This window comes from Schistocerca gregaria, chromosome 2 (assembly GCF_023897955.1).
Source record: "Schistocerca gregaria isolate iqSchGreg1 chromosome 2, iqSchGreg1.2, whole genome shotgun sequence".
Classification (NCBI taxonomy): Eukaryota; Metazoa; Arthropoda; class Insecta; order Orthoptera; family Acrididae; genus Schistocerca; species Schistocerca gregaria.
In genome coordinates this window covers 222,228,235-222,251,917 of record NC_064921.1, presented here as the reverse complement: position 1 = coordinate 222,251,917, position 23,683 = coordinate 222,228,235, and the positions used below count along the sequence as shown (strand labels likewise).

The 23,683-nt window shown below is 38.5% G+C and overlaps 1 protein-coding gene across 13 annotated transcripts in view; it reads right to left on the bottom strand.

Annotated features, from left to right (window-relative positions):
• LOC126336721 (Ig-like and fibronectin type-III domain-containing protein 1) overlaps positions 1-23,683 on the bottom strand; it is a 2,308,230-nt gene that overhangs the window by 24,833 nt on the left and 2,259,714 nt on the right. For all 13 annotated transcript variants that reach the window (XM_050000693.1, XM_050000696.1, XM_050000702.1 and 10 more), the window contains 7 exons: positions 23,195-23,333; positions 22,961-23,096; positions 18,813-19,005; positions 9,773-10,019; positions 9,463-9,641; positions 3,401-3,532; positions 2,151-2,301 (listed from right to left, as the gene is read on the bottom strand). In XM_050000693.1, the coding sequence (XP_049856650.1) occupies positions 2,151-2,301; positions 3,401-3,532; positions 9,463-9,641; positions 9,773-10,019; positions 18,813-19,005; positions 22,961-23,096; positions 23,195-23,333 (1,177 nt within the window). The remainder of the gene's footprint in view (positions 1-2,150; positions 2,302-3,400; positions 3,533-9,462; positions 9,642-9,772; positions 10,020-18,812; positions 19,006-22,960; positions 23,097-23,194; positions 23,334-23,683) is intronic.

Sequence of the window (23,683 nt, the reverse complement as noted above, 5' to 3'; positions counted from 1 at the left end):
ATATAACATGGCCTGCTTTTAACAATGCTGAGTTGTGCACGCAGTCTGAATTGTGATATGAAGTTGTGTGTATGGATATTAGTTGGATGAGTCAATGAACTGAAACATATAGAAAGTATATACTGAATTCAAATATAAATCTTATAACTGCCTTATGAATAAAAGAGTAAGAGGACCAAAATATATGGACATGTCTCATGAAGCTGTACAAAATGTTGCTCGGTTTTCATACAGTCTAAAAGAGCAACTACTTAGGGACATTTCTGGGAGTTGATATAAAAATTATGGGTAATGACTGCAAGAGTAACCAAAGGAAGGAACTTGAATATTTGAACAAAGTGTTATTTTATGGTATAATGTTATCCTGACATTCAATACATAAGAAAGTTTCCTCACACGGCGATAAAGCACAGATTATAATTGAAATGAAGGAAATTTAAGCAATAATAAAGCTTGAGTTATTCAAGAGAGACCACCACCAACACAACCTTCTACTAATGTTAACACATCCAGAGATAGCATAATATTACATTTGTAGCATAAGCTAATGAACTATTCCAGCTAGGTTCCCTTGTCTATCAAATTGTTCATAACATATGACAGGATATATGTGTATAGGAAGTGAGACAGCTTAATGGAAGCAAATAATTGAGGTTTTACAGTATGAAGAACATGATTATGCTCCTCACATCATTTGTTATCCCAGATTCTGCAGTTCAGTAAATATGATCACTGTACATTCTTCTAACAAAGATCTATATGTTAACAGAACATATTTTATTTCTGGTCTGAAATATGTACAAGGTGTACAACTTTGCTTCTGCCGTTTTTCCCCAACATTTGAGGTTTTAATGAAACAAATTGGTTACACGTATATCATTCAAAGTATTTTCCATCGCTGGCCACTGCTTTCTCCCATCTTTTGGGCATCCCACATCAAAAAAATTGTTCACCTTTTGAAGTGATCGATGAATGGATCCAATTTGTGACTTCTTCTTGAGATCAGAAGTGTTGGTCAGCCAGGCCATGCGCCATTGTTCTAAACAGGTGATAGTCAGAGGGAGCAATGTGGGTGGGGTAGGTCTTCCTATTTTAACATTTCCAAGTACTTTTTGACCTCTTTTGCAACATTTGGTTTTAACACCTCATAGTACACGACGACGAGCTGGTCCCACCAAATGCAGAGCTTGACCTTGGAGCCATGAGTATTTGGCTTGGCCTTTGATGTGGAAGAGTGACCAGGATATCCTCATGATTTTTTGCATTTAGGGTTATCATAATGAACCCATTTTTTGTTCCCAGTCGCAATGCAATGCAGCAATCCCTTCCATTTTTGTTCCTAAAGCAAATGTTCACAAACACACAAACACCATTCAATGTCTCTTGGTTTCAGCCCACATGGGACCCAAGTTCCTTCTTTCTGAATCATGCCCATAGCTTTGAGACATTTTGAAATGGCTTGCTGTGTCACTCCCACTAAATGTGCCAATTCTTCTTGAGTTTGACGCGAGTCTTCACTCAGCAATGTCTCCAATTTTGCATCCTCGAAAACATTCTCTCTTCCACCACTATGCTGATCTACGACGTTAAAATCACCATTCTTGAAGCATTGAAACCACTCACGACATGTTCTTTCACTAAAAGCGTCCTTACCATATGTAACTGAGAGCATTCGATGAGACTCAGCCATTGTTTTCTTCATACTGAAACAAAACAGTAACACCTACCACAAATGACAAGAATTAGGCTCGTAAACGGACATTTGCAATCAAGAACAGTTTTACGATGCAGACACAAGTTGACTAATGTTTGAATGAGGTTATTTTGACTGAGGTCCAAGCTAACTGTCTGACATCTGCGACCTGTTTCTTTCGACCACTGCTTATCGTTGTCGCTACCTATTGGCAAACAGTGGAAGCAAAGTTGTACACCTTGTACTAAAATTAAGATTTACTTATCCAACAAATGATGGTGTTGGGACATTGTTATGACTGATATGTAAGACTGTTAAATAATTGTTAGAGAAAAAAGCAAAACTGTGTTGCATGACTCAAAATCATTTGTTTTTCCATCAGAACACTCAGGTTGTTAACTACTTTAATTACTGCAGCTAAATTTCTAATATTACATTGTACTGATAAAAAACTTACCAGCTGCACACTTCATCAACTTGTCAAAATCATTAATGCACTCTGGTTTATCAATTACAGCATCAATGTCTAAGTAGAATGAGCATGCTACCATACAGCTTGATGTCACATTTTGCTCAATGCAGCATTGTGTCACATTGTTGCTGGCAGCCTGTAAAATGTTTAAATACATAATTTTTAAGTTTACACAGAGTGACTACACTATTTTACCATATCTATGTGAACATAAAATAATAAGTGGAGACAATGTTTATGAAAATTTACAGGAGTGGCAAAACAAAACCACAAGATAGGTGGGATCCCTGTTGTCTATGGAAATTAATTAATGTGAGATGACTCGGTCAAATTATGAAGCTGATAATGCAACTGTAATCCAACCACCATGTTAACTACACAAGAGATTAATTTTTGTGTATTTTGTGGATGTAGTTTTTATTTTTGTGCAAGCTGACTGCTGTTATCATGGCTCAAGGTCACCTAGTATGTTGAAGATACCACATGTTATGTGGATTCAGACTGCTGGCACTATGTTCCAGCATGTCGCAGCTTAATGTTCTAGAGTGAGCTTTAATTCTCACATGGTTAACAATGATAAAACGTTGAAATTGCAATCACAATAAATATTTTTTACAGACATATGTGGAATGACTACTTTCTGTAATTACATTTAGACTGTACCCTCATCGAAATTCTGAAATGAGATTAAGTTAGTAAGACAGACAGACAGAGAGAGAACACCAAGGGGGATGGGGGGTGACTTTGAAGTGGTTATAAGGTCTCAGAAAATTCTATAGCAGTAATCTTTCTGATATCTGTTGTGAAAGGATGAATTCCAGCACATCTTCAAGGATTCCATCATGGCACTAAAAAAATATACAAGAAATGGCCAGTGATGTCTGCCCTTAAATGTTCTGCACAGTCTTAGTTCTAAACTGGTAACTTCAGTGAACTTAAGTGTTTAAATATATCTTCAGTGTTGTGATGGGTAGCTGTTACACAAATACCTAATCTGCAAGCATACTGACATCATGGATCCAATTTTGTACTATGCAGATGGAAGTAATTGGAAAAAGATGTCGATTTGAATATGCACTAAATTATTTCATGAATGAAAAACTTGTAATCCCTCATTGAATTAGTTACCATTATTCTGTGTTCTGTAGTTTATTGAATTATTAACTTTGAACAGAGAAGCCCAAATCATAGAAAAAATGCAACGTAGATACAAAATGAAAAAAAAAGATATTTACCACATTTCGTATTCTAACAGAAACAGGGCGTGTTTTGCTTCCAAAGGCATTCTCTGCATGGCAGAAGTAATCCCCTTCATCTTCACTACCAATTTTGTGAATAGTAAGTTGCATTATATACTTATCTTCCTCCTGGAACAAACAGGACAGAAAGACCATGTAAGTAGAGAGAAGAAAGAAATGTAAGACAAGACTGAACACTGCCTTAATGTCACTTGTCCACACTTATTTTTATTAGTGCAAAACACACACACACACACACACACACACACACACACACAAACACACACACTATTGGCATAGCAGTGTAGCCAAAATGGGGTGAGAGATTGTCAGATGGAGTTGACGAAAGAAACAAGAAAGGAGAGAGAGAAATGGAGGGGATGAAGGAAAGGAGGTTGATGAATAGGGAGGGACAGAAGCAAGGAAACATGACAGTAATGTAGCATCAGTGAGCTTTTTGTGGTTCTGGCAGGAGAAGTAGTGTATGGCACACAGTGGAACAGAAGAGTGAAGAGGGTGTGGTGTGGGGAGGAGATGGTCACAAGGTAGAGCAGAAGAAAAGCGGGACAGGAGAAAGAAGTGTGCTTGTAGAATAATGGAGTAAAATATTTGGAGGGAGATGTGGAGAAGTAGGAAAGCATGGTGATGTGCATGGAGGTGGGTTTGGGGTAGCAAATAGTGGAGACTAAGGCCGAGAGGATTGCTGGACTAAGGGATATGTTCTAAGGACAATTCGTATCTATGAAATTTGAAGAAGCTGATGTTGGAGGGACAGGGGAGGATCAGATGGCAAAGGTTGTGAAGTGCCCATTACAGTCAAGCAGGTTGTGCTTATACACTGGGTGACTGCTCATTCAACTAGACATATCCACTTAAAAGGCTATATACTAGATGTAGCACAGGTGATGTATAGCATGACGGCCTTCATAGCTGGCTCTGTCTCTGATGGGATAGCATATTCCTGCAGCAGAAATGAAGCAGGATGTGCTCAGTGGGCCTTGTACCAGTGTCTTCCACAGGGGTCAGACTCCTGTAGAAAGTAATCTGTGTGTGTGTGTGTGTGTGTGTGTGTGTGTGTGTGTGTGTGTGTGTTTGTTTGTGAAAGAACATTACATCGATATGGCCACTCTGTGGACTACAGTGATATGAAGATTCTTGGGAGTAACGGAGATTTGATTAGAAGATAATTTAATAAATTGCAAATAATTCAGACAAGTTATGCAAACTGGCCTTAAGCTGCAGAGAAGTTTCCATGGTATTGCCACAACAAAAGATATATTCAGAAAGGTTCTAACCAATTGAGCACTTTCTCCACCTGTTACAGGGGCAGATATTATAAGGTACACTTCTTTGCTGCTGACCAGCACCTGTGGGTTGAACTTGTATGTGCCATACCACCATGGCACAGCATATAAGGCCACTCTTGCCACCTGAGCCTTTCTCTCACTCTGAGGATGGCCAGAAGATATGTAACAAAGATGAAGATATGTATCCAAGATATCAGTAGTAGAGTTGGAGTTGGCATGGCTGCTCGTACAAATGTAATATGGTATGAATCTGTGGTTTGCTCCATAAATTTCTGAGCATTGGATGAAGAATAGTCCAGGTCAGTTTATTGTGAATGTTCCTTGATTTAGTAAACCTGATTATTCATTATGGCATGAAAAGCTGAAAATGTACAAACAATTGTTTGTTTGCATGATACACTTGTTAAGAAGTTTTGAAACTGTCGTAAGATATGCAAATACTGTGATCGCTTCAAACTTCCAACAGGTGGAGTTGAAATTGGACAGTCAACATTAATCATCCATACTGCATATTCCATGTCCTGGTAAATCCTGCTATGTAATTTAATGTATGGTTTCTTGGTGCAGAGTTGTGAGAAAATGCAATATTAACTATGAATAGCTAGCAATAAGCATGATTGCTGCTGTTCTTTGCTTTCTGCTTTTTACATCTATATTTACACAAGTACTCTTCATGCCATTGTCCAATGCATGACAGAGGATACTTGGTACAAATTATTAGCAATTTTGTGTACTATTCCATTTGCATACTGATGAAGGGAAAATGGCTATTTACAAGGGGTGACCAAAAAGTTTCCATTCAAAGGTCATGTAGTCCACAATCAGCCGAAGCCCACTATGGCCTAACTTCACAGCAAGTCCTAATGTATAAATTCTTCATATGTCCCATAATGATTTCTGTGGTTATTTTATGCAGTGTTGATTGTCTGTTAGCAATGACAACTGTACGCAAATGCCATGGCTCTCAGTTGTTAAGTGAAAGCCTTCAGCTATGGCATTGTCTGTGGTGTGAAGTAATGCCTGAAATTTGGTATTCTCAGCATGCTCTTGACTCTGTGGATCTCAGAATGCTGAATTCCTGCATGATTTCCGAAATGGGGTGACCCGTGCATCTAGCTCCAACTACCATTCTGTATTCAGAGTCTGTTAATTCCTGTTATGTTGCCATAACTATATTGGACATCTTTTCTGCATGACTAACCTGAGTACAAATGACACCTCTGCCAATGCACTGGCCTTTTATACCTTGTGTACGCATTACTAATGCCATCTGTGTAAGTGACTTTTGTCACCTCAGTGTATGTGGAGAGGCCAGAATAACTTGCCGCTCTTTAAGAGATTTTAAAAGTTGGAATGGATAGGTTGTAGTTAGATATTGTGGGAGTAAGTGAAGTGAGGTGGTAAGAGGAACAGGACTTCTGTTAAGGTGAGTGCAGGGTTATCAATACATAATCAAAAGGGGAAACAGGGAAGTAGGCCTAATAAGAAAATAGAAACATAGGTAAGCTACTATGAGCAGCATAGGAAATGAATTATTGTAGCCAGGAAAGACACAAAGTCAATACCCAGCACAGTAGTACAAGTTTATATGCAAGTAGTTCCACAGATGAACATAAGATTTAAATAATGTTTGACGAGGTAAAAGAAATTGTTCCAATAATTAATGGGAGACTAAAAAATAACTTTGATGGGTGACTGGAATTCAAAAGTAGAAAAAAGAAGAGAAGGAAAAAGAGTAGAGAAATATGGACTGGGCAAATGGAATGAAAGAGGAAGACAAGAGATAAAATTTTGTGCAGAGCAATATTTAATCACTGCTAATACTTGGTTTAACAGTTCGTGAAAAAAATCTGTATTTATTGAATAGCCTTGGGTATATTGGAAGGTTTCGGTTTGATTATATAATGGTAAGACAGAGCTTTCAGAATCAGGTATTAAACTGTAAGATATTTCTAGAAGCAGATATGGACACTGGTGATAATTTGTTGATTACGAACTGCAGATTAAAACTGAAGAAACTACAGAAAAGTAGGAATTAAGCAGTCAGGACCTGGATAAATTGAAGGAACCAGTGGTTGTTGAGAGTTTCAAAGGGAGCGCTATGCAAGAATGGTGGTCAGAAGCAGGGTAAAGGAATACCATGTAAGACGAACTGGTAGCTTTGAGAGATAAAATAGAGAAGGGAGCAGAGTACCACCATGGTAAAAAGACAAGGCATAGTAGAAATTCATGGCTAACATAGGAGATACTGAATTTAATTGATGAACAGAGAAAATATAAAAATGCAGACATCTCAAAAATGAAATTGACAAAAAATGCAAAATGGCTAAGTTAAACAATAGAGGGTAGATGCAAGGCCATAGAATCATGCATGACTAGGGGAAAGATAGATGCCATCTGTAAAAATATTAATAAGAACTTTGGAACAAAGAGAAATGTTTCTATGAACATGAAGAGATCAGGTGACAAGCCAGTGGTAAGCAAAGAAGGGAAAGCTAAAATATCCATCTTTTTTAGATTAGATTAGATTAGATTAGATTAGATTAATACTTGTTCCATAGATCATGAATACGACACTTCGTAATGATGTGGAACGTGTCAGGTTAATAAAAGATGTCTGTACAAGAAATTACATTACACAAAATATTGCATGACACTAATGATTAAGTTTTTTTTTTTTTATTTTTTATTTATTTATTTTATTTTTTTTTTTTTGATTTGCAGCTCCTTGTATTGGCTGTGTTTGTAGTTAAAATGTTTTGGATTTGAGGTCTGCCAGTTATGCAAAACACTGTTTTTCTCAGTACAAGGAGAAACACGGCCAATTCTAACAGCAAATAAATAAATAAATAAATAAATGAAACATGGGTATTGTGAAAAATGGTGTTTTCCATAACTTGCGGACTTAAATCCAGGAAAGCTAAAAGGTGGAAAGAATATACATCAGATCACTATAAAGGAAGCAAACTTGAAGAGAATGTTATAGGAAGAGAAGAGAAAGGTGAAGGTGAGATGGTAGCTACTGTGAGATGAATTTGACAGAGCACTGAAATTCCTGGTGGATAACAAGGCCTCTGGAGTAGATGACATACCCCTACAATTATTAAGAGCCTACCATGACAATGTGTTCCACCAGATCTACAAGATATATGAAACACAGGAAATACCTTTAGACTTCAAGTAAAATGTAATAATTCCAAAGAAGACAGGTGCTGACATAGGTGAATGCTACCAAGCCATAGTTTGATGGTCATTGGCACAAATTATTTGCAGACAAATGGAAACACCTGTAGAAGTTGACCTCAGGGAATGCCATTTACAGTTCTGGAGAAATGTAGGAACACACAAGGCAATACTGACCGAAGTCTTATCTTAGATGACAGGCTTAATAAAGGCAAAACAACAACTATATTATTTGAAAATTTAGAAAGCTTTTGACAATGATGAGAGGACTACATTCTCTGAAATTTTGTAGGTAGCAGGGGTAAAATACATCAAGCGAAAAGTTAACTACACTTTGTACAGAAGCCAGACAGCCGTTAGTAGAGATGAAGGGCACAAAAGCGAAACAGAGGTTGAGAAGGGAGTGAGACAGTGTTGTAGTCTATCCTGATATTACACAAACTGTAGACTGAGCAAGCAGTAAAGGAAACCAAAGATAAGAGATGGAGAAAGAATTATAGTTCAGGGAAAAGAAATGAAAAATTTGAGGTTTTCTAGTGACATCGTAATTCTGTCAGAGACTGCAAAGGACTTTCAGGAGCAGTGAATAACATTGGCAATGTCTGGAAAAGCAACATATATAAAGAGGAGTGTCTGTTTGTTTGTAATTCATAAAAATCTACAGTTTTATTGTAATCTTGATGGAATTTTGCACACTTTACCTTCAAGACAAGAGGAAGACCACTGCCTATAGTATAATATTTCTACACAATCCCCTAATGAACATTTGTGCAGACATAAGCTATATATTTTTAACAGGATTAGTGGAATGTAATCAAATTAAATCAGGTGATGCTTAGGGAATTAGATTACTAAATGAGAAGTAGTAGACAAGCTAAATTATTTGCATAGAAAAATAATACATGATGACCAAAGTAGAGAAGATATAAAATGCAAACTGGAAACAGCAAGTAAAGCATTTCTGAAAAAAAAGGAATTTGTTAACATTTAATATAAATTTAAATCTTCTTGAAAATAATATTTCTGGAGTGTAGCTGTATACAGAATTGAAATGTGGATGATAAGCAGATCAGACAAGAGAATTGAAGCTTTTGAAATGTGATGCTATATAAGAATGCTGAAGATTAGATCAGTATTCTGAATAACTAATAAGGAAGTCCCAAACAGAACTGGAGAAAAAATAAATTTTTGGCACAACTTGATTAAAAGAAAGGATCAGTGCTAGGACAAATATTGAGGCATCAAAGAATCAGTTTGATAGTGAAGGAAATATGAGAGGTAAAAACTGTAGACAGACACCTAGCAAAGAATACAGTAAGCAGAATCAAACGGATGGAGGTTGCAGTAGCTATGCAAAGATGAAGAGGCTTGCATAGGGTGAAGTAGAATGGAGAGTCACATCAAGTAAGTCTTTGGGCGGAAGACAGTAGCAATAACAACAGCAACAAAAAACAACATAAAAGTACTTAGGAATATCAGTAATTTTTGCTATCAAATTGCAAAAGGTATCATTCAATTTTATTTTGTTTTATTGTTATACTTATGTTTGTTTAAGTTGTTTTTACTTACATCCTTCACTGGTTGAACATTAATGTTATACTTTCCACCTTGAATGACAGGTACACGTCCCGAGTGATCACGCCAGAACATTGTTTTTGGCTCTGGATGAGCATCTATTGTACATTCAAGGACAACAGAATCTCCTAGACCCGCCATAGTTATTCCTGATGCGGTTATTTGTGGGGGATCTGGAACACAGAAAAATTAATTGCATGTGTCCACTGAGTGTTATGTATTCTGTAATATTGTCTCTGTTCATGTGCACATATGAACAAGTCTTTCAACCAAAGCTCAATTATAGCAATATCTTTTCTCTTACGGCTAATTGTTATCTTCCTAGAGGCTTGCATCGGCGTTCCATATCCATTATCAGCATAACAAGAAATTTGGTCCATGTCTCTTGTTACATTATTCACTACAGTGACCATGTGCCGTGTTACTTCTTGTCGCACAAGTCGACCAGAAATATAAAGTGATATTGTTGGCATTGGTGTTCCCATTGCAATGCATAAAATAGTCATGCTGCTGCCTTCTATAACCAGATTGATTGGATGCACAGTTGGTGGCTGTAATTAAGCAGAAATTTATAAACATCAAGATCACTTTCACTTGTGAGTATTTAAATTACTGACAAGAAGGAAATGGAAACACATAAAAATGTGTTATTCTTACACAATATTTAGGTAATTTCTACATTATCCACAAGATTTTCTGTAAATGTTGCAGAAACTAATTCCTATTTTTCAAAGGTATTGTTCTTCTCTCAATGATTGTTAACTGTAAGCTGGTAATGACCTACCATGCTAATCTCATATGAATTGTATCAGTTTTAAGCATATGAAAAATTGCAATATAATATGTTAACAGAACGAGCTTGGTGGAATGTAAAGAATGTGCACCCATGAGCTTGTTCTGGTGCAGACAGGTGAGTTGCATATGGTACACAGCATCATGGATGAGTGGAATGGGAGGGAGAGATAGAACATAAGAAGAGAGAGACTGCAAATAGGAGAATGTACTATAAGTCTAGAATGAATTAAGTTGGCTGGGGACAGGGGCTAGTGTAGTTTGCTGCCAGGAGGAATCAAAAGATGTATTGTAAGGATAGTTCTCATCCGTGTAACTCAGAGAATCTGATATTGGGGACCAAATCCAAGTGGAGTGGGTCATGAAGCATCCAAGTTTAAATTGATCATATTGGGTGCGATCAACAGCATATTCCATCGCAAAGTGGTCAACACTGTTCTTGGTCATAGATTGACAATAACATGCATTTGGGTAGCCATTTGGCTGATGGCCATAATCACATAAATGGTTGTACAGAATTTACAACAGAACTGGTATACAGTATGACTGATTTCTCCACTGAAGCTGCCTGTTATGGGGTAGGATATTTCTGAGATTGGACTGGGACATATTTCATACATCAGGTGGACTGTGGAATACCACATTGGATAGGTTGGGAAGAGTTGTGGAGTGGATGTCCCTCATTTCCATAAGTAGTTGAAGCACTGGCAATTGATATGGTTAAGTTGTCTGTTTGATATAGTTAAGTTGTCTCATCCATGGTGACATTAGGTAATAAAGGAAAATGTTCATTCAAAGAGGGTGGTCAGAGGATTAGCAACATGCGTAGATTTGGAAAGGGAATTAAGTTTTGTATTAGGTTTAGAAGGTGGAGACTGTCTGTAAGGCCATAGTGAGACATTCAGAATACTGGGCAATGGACTGATCATCACCATAGATGTACCATCATTGGATACCAAGGCTATATGGGACAAACTTTACATTGTGGAAGGAATTGCAGCTGTCATCCTTCTGTTAATGGTTACTGGGTTTGTTATGGACAGAGGTTTCTACGTATATATCACAGAGGTGGAGGTTAATATCCATGAAGGTGGTATGCTGGCCTGATGAGAACCAGTTGAACTAGATGGTAGAAGGAGATGAGTATATAATGTAGGGGAGGGTGGCTGATCAGTTTGATGCAAGAAATTATAGACTAGTTGATGTAACATACATGGTCAGTAAGATAACCAAAAGATTAGTTCCCAATTTATCTGTACACTACACAACATTTCATGTTGAAATAAGGGATCCCAGAATGGTGTCTGAGAACATCATGATTGTTGAATTTGCTCAGGATGTGTTAGATATGGGTCGAGGTTGGGGAAGAGGGCAACAAGACACACTGACCTCGATTCATGACAGGCTCATAAAATGGAAATTAAAACGTGGCTGGTTGCATGCCTTGGATAGGGAAGTTCTATAGTGAAAACTCAGAAAGTAAAAGTAGGAAAAATTTTAATAGGAAAAACTGTCTGAGAAAGTGGAAGTAACATATAGGTTGCCATAAGAATTATATAGAAGAGAATGTTTTACTCTTCTTTCATTACTTTTCCATACAGTTGGCTTCATCAAAATTTTCAGCGGAGTCAAATTTTATACAATAATCAATTACATCATGTCTGCTTGTGTCTGTGTATGTGCGGATGGATATGTGTGTGTGTGTGTGTGTGCGAGTGTACACCTGTCCTTTTTTTCCCCTAAGGGAAGTCTTTCCGCTCCCGGGATTGGAATGACTCCTTACCCTCTCCCTTAAAACCCACATCCTTTCATTTTTCCCTCTCCTTCCCTCTTTCCTGACGAAGCAACTGCCAGTTGCGAAAGCTCGTAATTCTGTGTGTGTGTTTGTGTGTTTTGTTCATGTGCATATATATATATATATATATATATATATATATATATATATATATATATATATATATGCTTGTGCCTGTGTATGTGCAGATGTATGTGTGTGTGTGTGTGTGTGTGTGTGTGTGTGTGTGTGTGTGTGTGTGTGTGTACACCTGTCCTTTTTTTCCCCCTAAGGTAAGTCTTTCTGCTCCCGGGATTGGAATGACTCCTTACCCTCTCCCTTAAAAACCACATCATTTCATCTTTCCCTCTTTCCTGATGAAGCAACTGTTGATTGCGAAAGCTTGAATTTTGTGTGTATATTTGCATTTGTTTGTGTATCTATCAACATGCCAGCACTTTCGTTTGGTAAGTCACAACATCTATTCACCAAGTAGTAACAGGAGAACACACACATAAAAGGAGGCTATACTTACACAAGCTTTCAGAGCCAATGGCTCCTTCTCCTGAAAGAATTGTTGAAGGAGAAGGAAGAGGAGTGAAGGAAAAGGACAGGAGAGGCTTAGGAAAAGTGGTAGGCTTCAGAAAAGTCACACTGAACTGCAAATCAGGGGAGACTGACTGGATGGGAGGAGAAGAAAAGACTCTTTCTTTCTCATCCTGTCTGGTAAGTATCTCCTGGCCCACAGTTCTGGGCGAATTTCCCAAAATCTGCTCCTTTTCCTAAACCTCTCCAATTCTTTTCCTTCAGCCCTCGTCCTTCCCCTTCCCCTTCAGCCTTTCTGTTGGAAGGAGGAGACACTGACTCCAAACGCTTGTATAAGTATAACCTTTTATGAGTGTGTTCTCCTGCCACTGCTGGATCAGTAGATTTTTTTATCTTTCCATTTACATTATAGTGTCAAAAATTGGTTACTTTGATTGTTATAGAAATGTATGAGTTTTCTGGCATGAATAAGAAGTGTGTGGTTCAGAATCTAGAGGAGTGAATGTATAAGTTTTTGAGTGAAAAGAACTCTTTTTACCTCTGGAACATTAGATGATCATAATGATACTGATTATGATGATCATGGGTAGAGCATACCATGTGGGCACGATTAATGTCAGTTCTGTTGTTATGAGACAGATATGGTTAATTTACACATATAGCTCAAGCTAAAATAGAGTAAGCGCAGAGTGTTGTTTGTTTAAATGTGTACGCTGCTGGCCATCAACGCTGCAACACCAGAAAGGATTGCAAATAATGAAATTTTACTTATTGTGTGATACAGTGTAATGGGAAGATTACGTGATTAAATTTGTAGGTGATCTGAGATACACAGGGTGCAAAATATTGTCCACAGACCTGCGACCTCTGGCAGCTACAGTGGTTCTAATTCAGCTGGGCATCAAGTGAATCTAAGCTTCAATGACATGTTATTTCAACTCCATATTCCGGAGTTCATAAAATATAGTAGCTGGTGAGTGATGGCATGCCAGTTGCTTGACAACCTGTGCCCATGTGTTATCTTGTTGAAAGATAACGCCATGGAGACATTGAAGATAGGGCACATACACTACCTTAATTCATCATAAATATAACAGAGCTGTCCAGATTACTGGCTGTGTGAACTTGAGAGTTTTATATTGTATACCCATTTATAGCCCCATACCAACATACCATGTGCTGCACCTATAAGGTGGTGATGAATGCAGTCTGGCAGCATTCACTGTCCTTGCAGCCTCCGTGTATGGATACCTCCATTGTGATGCTGTACACAGAACTGCAAGTAATCTGAAAAGATGACGAGGTGGCAACCCTGTGTCCAGTATTGTCATTGGACACACCACTATCAGTGTGTCTCAGTCTGTTGCCAGTCAGTGGAGCCACAACAATAGCAACTGTGCTTACAGCCAGTGATGTTCCTGACATCATCACACTGTACATATGGATACTTGACTTTCTTGAAACAAGCCCATTTCTTGACTCAAGGTACCCGACATGACTTCACAATCCTGCATGGCCAAGCGAACAATGTGTGTTCTCTCAGGGCCTAGTTACTTAGGGCCATTGAGATACTGCATGGCATTGAGTACGGTTCTCTTGAACTCTAAACACAATCCCCATGAAGAGCTTAATAACAATGGATTCTCAGGCGCGCAGTCTGGAACCGCGCAACTGCTACGGTAGCAGGTTTGAATCCTGCCTCGGGCATGGATGTATGTGATGTCCTTAGGTTAGTTGGGTTTAAGTAGTTCTAAGTTCTAGGGGACTGATGACCACAGATGTTAAGTCCCATAGTGCTCAGAGCCACTTTTTGAACAATGGACTCCACCTTATAAATTTTGCGGTATCACTTAACATGACAGTTTCTAGCATGTGATTCCAGCATAAGAATATATACAAAGTGATTTAGTTGTAGCCAGACAACAATGCTAGGAACCAAATTCATCTATACTAATAGGTACCAGGCATGACTCTGATGTATTAGACTGCCATAATTTCAGATGTGCTAATATGGACTCCAATCATTACCTCCTCACAGTAAAAATAAGAGGGATAATTTTGAATGCACATGAATTTAAAGGAGAATGGTAATATCTCTAAATTCGAAAACTCAAGGAGAACTGAACACTCATCTGTTAATTTGGAAAATAAATTGATAACAGTGGAATAAAATCAGGAATGAAATATGGACTGCCACAGAGGAACTGATTGGTATGGAACAACAGACCAGAAGAAATGTGTGGTATGATGAAGAGTGTGAGGGAGTAGCAAAAACAAAGAATGAATCATACAAAAATTTGCAGGCAAGAAGAACAAGAATTACAACAGAGGGAAAAAGCATTCAGAAATGTGGAATCTTAAAGCAAAGAAGATAAGCTTTTTAAAAGGCAGTTGCAGCTTACTGAATTACTGAACAATATTGCTGGACGCAGAAAATTATATAGAAAGGTCAATAACCTTAGAAGAGGCTTTCAGTGAAAAACAACATAATGAAAAGGGAAAAATCTTGAACTAATAGCATCACAGGAGGGAGTGTTACATCATTCAGCAGAATACATTAAGGAATTACTATACTCGGAGAATGCTTAGGCATCGGAGCTATCTAAAATCCAATAGGTGGTAGAAGAGGAAAATGAGATGCCCTCAGTGCAACAGATCGGCATTCAGTAAAGAAACTAGCGAATAATAAGTCATATGGCAATGACAACCTGCCAGATGAGTGTATTATGTGAGTTGGAGGTCATCTAATTAGATGCCTGCATACCCTGATCTCAGATACATAAATGCAAAAGTCATCCCAGACGATTGGAAAATATGAGTAATATGTGCTACTATATGCAAGAAAGGGGGACATCCTGGAATGTGCAGACTACAGTGGAGTTACATTATTGAGTATCACATATAAAGTATTCTACTCCCTGCTTTTTACCATGTAAATCTATTGCAGGAAAAGCAATTTGGAGATATCAGACAAGCTTTAGGTCTTCTGCATATCAACTATTGACTAAATATTCACCTTCAGACAAATATTGGAAAGAAGGAATAAAATATCAAAATGCATCATACATTCGTTGATATTCAAGCAGCATATGGCACCATAGAAAGAAATAAGCTTACTGAAGCCATGAATGAAACCTTCATACCACAACAGCTAATATGCCTCTTAAGTCTATGTCCTGCTGCATGAACAAGTCCATAACTGCCTACTGCACATCTTTGTCTGACAGGTATTACCAGCCCTTCAAGGGCCTTTTCTAAAGGACGGAGGACATATAATTGCATGGGGAGAGATCATGACTACAGGACAGGTGCTTGAGTCTCTCCCACTTCAGTTGGCATAACTTTGCAATATGGGGCCGTGTTTTCAAGAGGCAACAGCAGCCTGTGTCACAGTTTTCCTGGACGTTGTGGATAGACATGCTGCCCCACACACATTCTTCATTCTCCACTGGATGTCTACCAGCATTTGTCCTTCAGCAGCCAAGGAAAGAATAACAGCCCACTGGTCCTCTTTGGAGACATTTGATAATAATGTTGCCATAGTTCAGGTTTCTGCATTAACCCAGACATGTTAGAAAGACATGAGTGCCACTCTTATCCCTTGCCTATTAGTTGATGCTTATATTCCCTTGGTGTCAAGCTATGTTGCATATATGCTCCAGCAATGCCCTCAAACAGAAACTTTTTGATTGCCCCTTGTACTAATTTTGAACTCTACAAAAAGATATTGAAATCATAAAGTTCATTAAAATAAACTGCCTACAAGGGATCAGTTATGCCTTTTGTGTGGAACATGAGAACATGGAAAAAAATTATATATATAGTACTGCTAGAAGAAAACAGTGGAATTAAGAAGCAGGGGAAGAACAAGAGATCAGTACTTGGATGATGCACAAGAAGATCAAAAGATTACTGGTGCAGAGAATGAAGATGCAGGACACTGCACACGATGGAATGATGACTTACAGCAGGCCAAGGCCCATTAAGGGCTGTAGATCCAGAAAGAAGGTGGTGGTGGTGGTGGTGGTGGAGGAGGAGAAGAAGAAATAATATGATCAGTATTTTAGGCGTATATTAAATAAATGACTTACAGCAGGCCAAGGCCCATTAAGGGCTGTAGATCCAGAAAGAAGGTGGTGGTGGTGGTGGTGGTGGTGGTGGTGGTGGTGGTGGAGGAGGAGGAGGAGGAGGAGGAGGAGGAGGGGAAGGAGAAGAAGAAATATGATCAGTATTTTAGGCGTATATTAAATTCTTTGAAAGAACTTTAGATCATGTGAGTGAAAACTGCCTCTGTTGGCGAGTTTCTGCCGATATTTCTGTGTGACAGATCATGTAATATAGAACATATTGATAAAGACATCAAGTAGCTCTATCATTACAGTACTCTGAAAAGAAAAGTTGCTACTCACCATATAGCAGAGATGATGAGTTGCAGACAGGCACGACGAAAAGACTGCCACAAATAAAGCTTGTAGTGCCTTTGTCAAATATAGATCTCTCTCTCTCTCTCTCTCTCTCTCTCTCTCTCTCTCTCTCTCTCTCTCTCTCACACACACACACACACAAATGGCAAACTTAGCCCACACAAATAACTGTACTCTCAGACAACTGAAACCGCACTGCCAGTGATGGTTTCAGTTGCCTCAGACTGCAGTTGTGTGTGTGTGTGTGTGCGCGCGCTGTGTTTGCATGAGTGTGTGTATGTGTGTGTGCAGGGGGGGGGTCTACTTTTGATAAAGGCCTTACTGGACAAAAGCTTCATTTGTGACAGTCTTTTTGTTGAGCCTACCTGCAACTCAGCATCTCCGCTATATGGTGAGTAGCAACTTGTCTTTTCATAATATTGTACATTCCATCCTGTATTTTCCATTGTGTGATGTCTTGTTACAGTGCTGTTTACAATAAAGTAGCATCAGAGTACATTATTTCTTGACAAAAATGCCAAATTACTTAACTGAAAGTTCAATATTATTAGCCTATTAGGAAAAAGATAACAAGCGTTTGGTGCAGTTGTTAGATTGTTTACTGCTGTCACAATGGCAGGTTAGTAAGATTTAAGAAAGTTTGAACATGGTGTTATAGTTGGAACATGAGCGATGGGACACAGCATCTCCTAGGTGGTAATGAAGTGGGAATTTTCCTGTATGACCATTTCATGAGTGTACAATGAATATCAAGAATCTGTTAAAACATCAAATCTGCAACACTACTGTGGCCAGAAAGAAATCCTGCAAGAACTGGACCAACGACGACTGAAGTGAATCATTAAATGTGACAGAACTGCAACTCTTTCACAAATTACTGCAGATTTCAATGCTAGGCCATCAACAAATGTCAGAATATGAAACATTGAATGAAATATCATTTATATGAGCTTTCAGAGCCAAAGGCCCATTTGTGTACCCTTGATGACTACACAACACAAAGCTTTATGCCTCACCTGTACCTCATTTCAAATTGTATTGAGTGGATCGATGTGAACAGGTATTGAGACAACCTCAGAATCCATGGATCCTACATGTCAGCAGGGGACTTTTCAGGCTGGTGAAGGCTCTGTAATGGTGTGGGGTGTATGCAGTTGGAGTGATATGGGATCCCTGACATGTCTAGATACAACTCTTGACAGGTGACACTGCATCCATTCATGTCCATTGTGCATTCCGACAGACTTGGGCAACTCCAGCAGGGCAATGTGACAGCCCACACATCCAGAATTGCTACATCGTGGCTCCAGGAACAATCATACAAGATTAAACAATTCTGCTGGCCACCAGACTCCCCAGACATGAACATTATTGAGCAAATCTAGGATGCCTTGCAACGTGCTGTTCAGAAGAAATTTGCACCCTCATACTCTTATGGATTTATGGAAATCTCTTTAGGATTCATGGTGTCAATTCTCTCCATCACTGCTTCAGACATTAGATGAGTCCAGAGCCCTATACAATATGAGGCAGGTGTACCAGTTGCTTTGGCTCTTCCATATATATATATATATATATATATATATAAGTTACAAGTTGTATATAAGTGTTCTGTGTTTGCTCTGTTGACAACTTCCACTTCATAACATTTATAGTGAATGTGAACTATGGAACAAGTTATTAACTACTGACATGTTCATGCCTCTGAGATATGCATAAAATATAGTAAATGGTTCAATATTTTGATGCAATTACAAAGCTCATTGAGCTACTGAGTACGTTACTGCAATAGAGAATTTAGTATTTACCTCAACAAATGCAGGATATGCAGGGTCAGTCCATGCTATTAGTGTTTCTGATGGTAGGCTCTGGCCATTCTTTGATACAGCAATGACATACACAATGTACTGTGTATTGGGATTAAGGTTTTGTAAAGTGTGAGAAGTCACAGTTGTCTCTGCCATCTGAAATACATCATCTGCTGGTGTCTTGTGGTAGAGCCTGTAATATATTTTATAACAAAATGAAATTTCAAGTTATGCTAACATTAAAATCTGTTTTAAAAGTATTTTACACAGACAGTTTACCAAATTACTTCATACTCCAATGGAAGTAACACACTGAAAACTTAAAAATGTATAGTTAAAAAACAAATTTATTAAGGGGTGAGAATGAATAATATATTTTGATTAAGGAAAAACAACATCCTGTAAATAGAGTTAAATATTTCTAAGTCCCTACTTTCTGAATTTTCAGCCAGTTCTCTGATATGTGTCTTGCATCACAAATTATTACAGAATAATTGTAAATACAGGGTGTCCCAAGAGGAATAGTCAGTATTCAGGGAAGTGACAGCAATGATCATTTGAAGGAAAAAACTTCAAATGGACAGATGCCCCATTCCAAGCTATTTCCAAGATGGAACACATTTATTGCACATCTTTATTTATTTTCTGTTTCATTCAGTACATCATCAGGTTTACACATGTACAGTAGTTAGTAAACATTGCAAACTACATTTTACAAAGGATCAACTGGAAAATATGTATTTTTAACACATTAAGTAGAACTATGCTGCATGGTTTCAACAATGTGGTGTTGTTACTACACAGGTTATTGATCTACATGTTCAGAAGAAATATGGGAATTTCGAAAAATACGTGCTTCATGAAGTGTGCTGGAAACTCTGATAAGCACTCCACAGTCAGGAATTTGACATATAAGGAAACACCAACAGTATTCTTCAACAGTAGCAGGTGCATTAGCACCACAGAAGCAATAAACATACACCATCTCTGCACATTCTTCATTAGCTTAGATGTGTGACATTTTAACCAGCACATGTACAAACACAGTTAACTGATGCCTCTCTCTGATACACTCTCAGTCCCTCACACTACTTCACTCGCAACACACCACAGACAGCTGTGTGTTCTGGGGGCTACTTCAAATGCAGAAAGACGTCCCCAGCAAAGAGGTTGAAAGCAATGAGTTAACTGGGATAGAATAAAATGTCAAAGATGTGTGCACACATTGTGCTAGCTGAAAAACAAAAGTACTTAAACATGTTCCATCTCGGCACCATTCAGAATAAGGCATATGTCCATGTGAAGTTTTTTGCTCCAAATGATCATTCCTGTCATATCCTTGAACATCATGTACATGACAGCATGGTATAATTAATGTTGGATGTAAACAGTAGGAGTAAAATGCAGGATAACAGAATGCCATCAAATTAAGTAGCATGAATTCTGGCAGTAATGTTATTGTAATAACAGAAAATGATAAATAACCACTATCCATACAAATATCAAAAATTGAATGTATAATAGTGTAAGAGAAAACCTTGTTTATGCACTTATCTGTTGACCAACAATGCCATGATTGTTTGCTTTGGTATTACTGTTTGTTTTGAACCCTGAATTTTGGCCTCTCATACCGAATGAGTGATGAGTCAAATAATTACAATGTTTTTAGAGGGTCTAAGCAGGAAATAGTGGTGGTTTGAATGCTGATGGCTTGATAGGAATTTGAAGACAACTGCTACTGAATGTGAGCATCGATGGTCTAACCAATATACCATTTCATATGGTGTTTGGTTCGAGTTCTGATGTCTAGTAAACGGGGAGTGAGGTGTGATCACTGGAGGCTTCATTTGCGTACTATAAAATCTGAAGCTTTTTAAGTACTGTCTCATGTGATGTGCCAGATGCAAATTCTTGGTTACATCACTAACTTGTACTTTGGAATCTGAAACAATGGAGCTTTTACACCTATAATTGTAAATGGTGCTTCAGATGTTCCATGTGTTTATAGCCAAAGTAAAACACAAATACTGGGTTATTTATATCTCCAGAATTTCAGAAGACAACTGCTTGAAAACTCCAAAACTAAAGAAACTATTTGAAGAAGAATTTTTCACAGACGTTGGTTTTTAGTGACAAAGCCATGTTTCAAGAGTATGACAAACATATAGTCATAACAAGAACAACCTTCAGAGATGTCAATCTCTCAGATGGCTTCATAAACATATTGATTCATATCAAGCACACTGACCACCAATAGTACCTTCACTTGGACAGCTGTCACCCATTCGATGTCAAAGAGTCTCTTCCCTACAGAATTGCCACCCAACCTATTAAATGTCTTCCCTTGTGGTCAGGTCAGGTGCAAGATCTGCCCCATTCACTCACCAAACTATGGAAAACTGCAAACTTGACCATCCAGTTACCAAACACTCTGCACACTGTGACACAAATGGCTTCAACAGCTGCTTCACTACAAGAGACATTTGGGTACTCACTTCCAGTACAGGTTCCTCTGAACTATGCAGGTAAGAATTGCATTTCCAGCATATCTTGCATTCTCACAATGGCCTAAACTTCTTGTAAACTGTTACTCACCACTTCGGTTACCTTTCCCCTTCTCTGTTCTGTCCATGTCGCTCCTACCCCATCCATTTTGCGTATTACCTTCTCCCACCATCCCCCCTTCCAATCCCATATTGATGTTATTTCTCTCTCTGTCTGTCTCTCTATCTCTATCTATCTATATTAAAAACAAAGATTCCAAGACTTACCAAGCGGGAAAGCGCCGGCAGACAGGCACATGAACAAAACACACAAACACACACACAGAATTACGAGCTTTCGCAACTGGCAGTTGCTTCGTCAGGAAAGAGGGAAGGAGAGGGAAAAATGAAAGGATGTGGGTTTTAAGGGAGAGGGTACGGAGTCATTCCAATCCCGGGAGCGGAAAGACTTCCCTTAGGGGAAAAAAAGGACAGGTGTACACTCGCACACACACACACATATCCATATCCATATCACGAAAGTGTTACAGAGACGATAGATAAACTCCAGTGGAAGACTCTGCAGGAGAGACGCTCAGTAGCTCGGTACGGGCTTTTGCTAAAGTTTCGAGAACATACCTTCACCGAAGAGTCAAGCAGTATATTGCTCCCTCCTACGTATATCTCGCGAAGAGACCATGAGGATAAAATCAGAGAGATTAGAGCCCACACAGAAGCATACCGACAATCCTTCTTTCCACGTACAATACAAGACTGGAATAGAAGGGAGAACCGATAGAGGTACTCAGGGTACCCTCCGCCACACACCGTCAGGTGGCTTGCGGAGTATGGATGTAGATGTAGATGTAGAGAATTACAGCAAGGCAGTGGAGATTTCATTTTGCAATAAGATGATGCTCCACCATATTTTAATTTATATGTTCATGATTACATCAATGCTGGACAGCCTCATCTTAGGATGTACAAGCCGCCCATCATGACTCTCCTATTTTTCAGTGACCCTGATGGTCACCTGATGTAACTCCATGAGATGTCTTCTAATGAGATTATGTCAAAGAGTGTGTGTCTCCTGCTTCGATTGTTGCTTAATTTAGAAGAATTGAAAGGAAGTATTGGTCACTGATATTAAGGGGACATTGAACTTTAATGTCCTGTTGACAATGAGGTCATTAGAGATGGAACACAAGCATGGAGAAGGAAAGCAGCTGTGCCCTTTTGAAGAAACCATCCTGGCATCTGATGTAAGGAAATCACAGGAATCCTAAATCAGAATGGTTGAACATGGGTTTGAAACTGATGTCCTCCCGAATGCTAGTCTAGTGTGCTAACATCTGTGCTACCACCGTTCAGTGTTGCTAATATTGGCCATGACATATTGGAACACGTGTGCCAAGGGTTTGATTATCATTTTGGCAATACTGTACACCTGTAATGTGAGTTAAAATACTTGGAGGGATGCTCTCCACTGATATGTGTCTATTTTCTGTCTCTTGCAGATTTTGCACAGTCATCTTTTGAAGCTGAGGCTCTTATGAATAATCCTGTATCATTCATGATTACCTTCAATAAAGTAGTGATTAGAAGAAATATATGACAAAAGGAACATCAGTCAACTAAAAAGTAAACTTAATGCTGTTTACAAACCTGTACACAATGTGTTCTGTTGGGTGACTAAATTCTGGTGGTTGCCATGTGATTGTGACCCATGTAGCACTGTGTCCAGAAACTGCGAGAGAATGTGGTGGAGATGTCACACCTGGAATACCCTCCTTGCCAACATCTGACAAAAAATGTTGTACTTCATGAATATCATGTTTCGTATTATCTTGCAGATCATATGTAAAGTTCATAAAAATACATTGAAAAGAACTTGATTACCTGTGTTAGTAATATTGATCATGAGAACTGAGGATGGCAATGAGGTTCCGTGCTCATTCACGGAAACAACAAAAAAGTTGTAAATGCTTCCACTGTCAAGACCAGTTACTTTGGCACTTGTTGATGTTACATTCATTTGCTGAAAATATAGAACATAATGGTAAGCCCCCTCAAACCACAGTGGGCATGTTCAAAACACATGATATGCATAGCTAACAATTATGGTAGGATAGCAACAGCTAGGAATGTATGCTATCAAATACATGTGTCGCATTTCATACAGCCACCCCCGCAGCATGAGGGCACTGCCATGAACAATTATGCCACTGCTGATGAGATGCAAGCATCTGCTCTCCAGAGTACCAGTGGCGGGTGTACCTAATTTCAAACATTTGTGGAATGACTCCATTTTGTGTGTTTGCCAGTGGAATAAATATTTATAGACTTTCATAGTTGTCATGGCTTGACATCTTCTGAATAGACATTGTA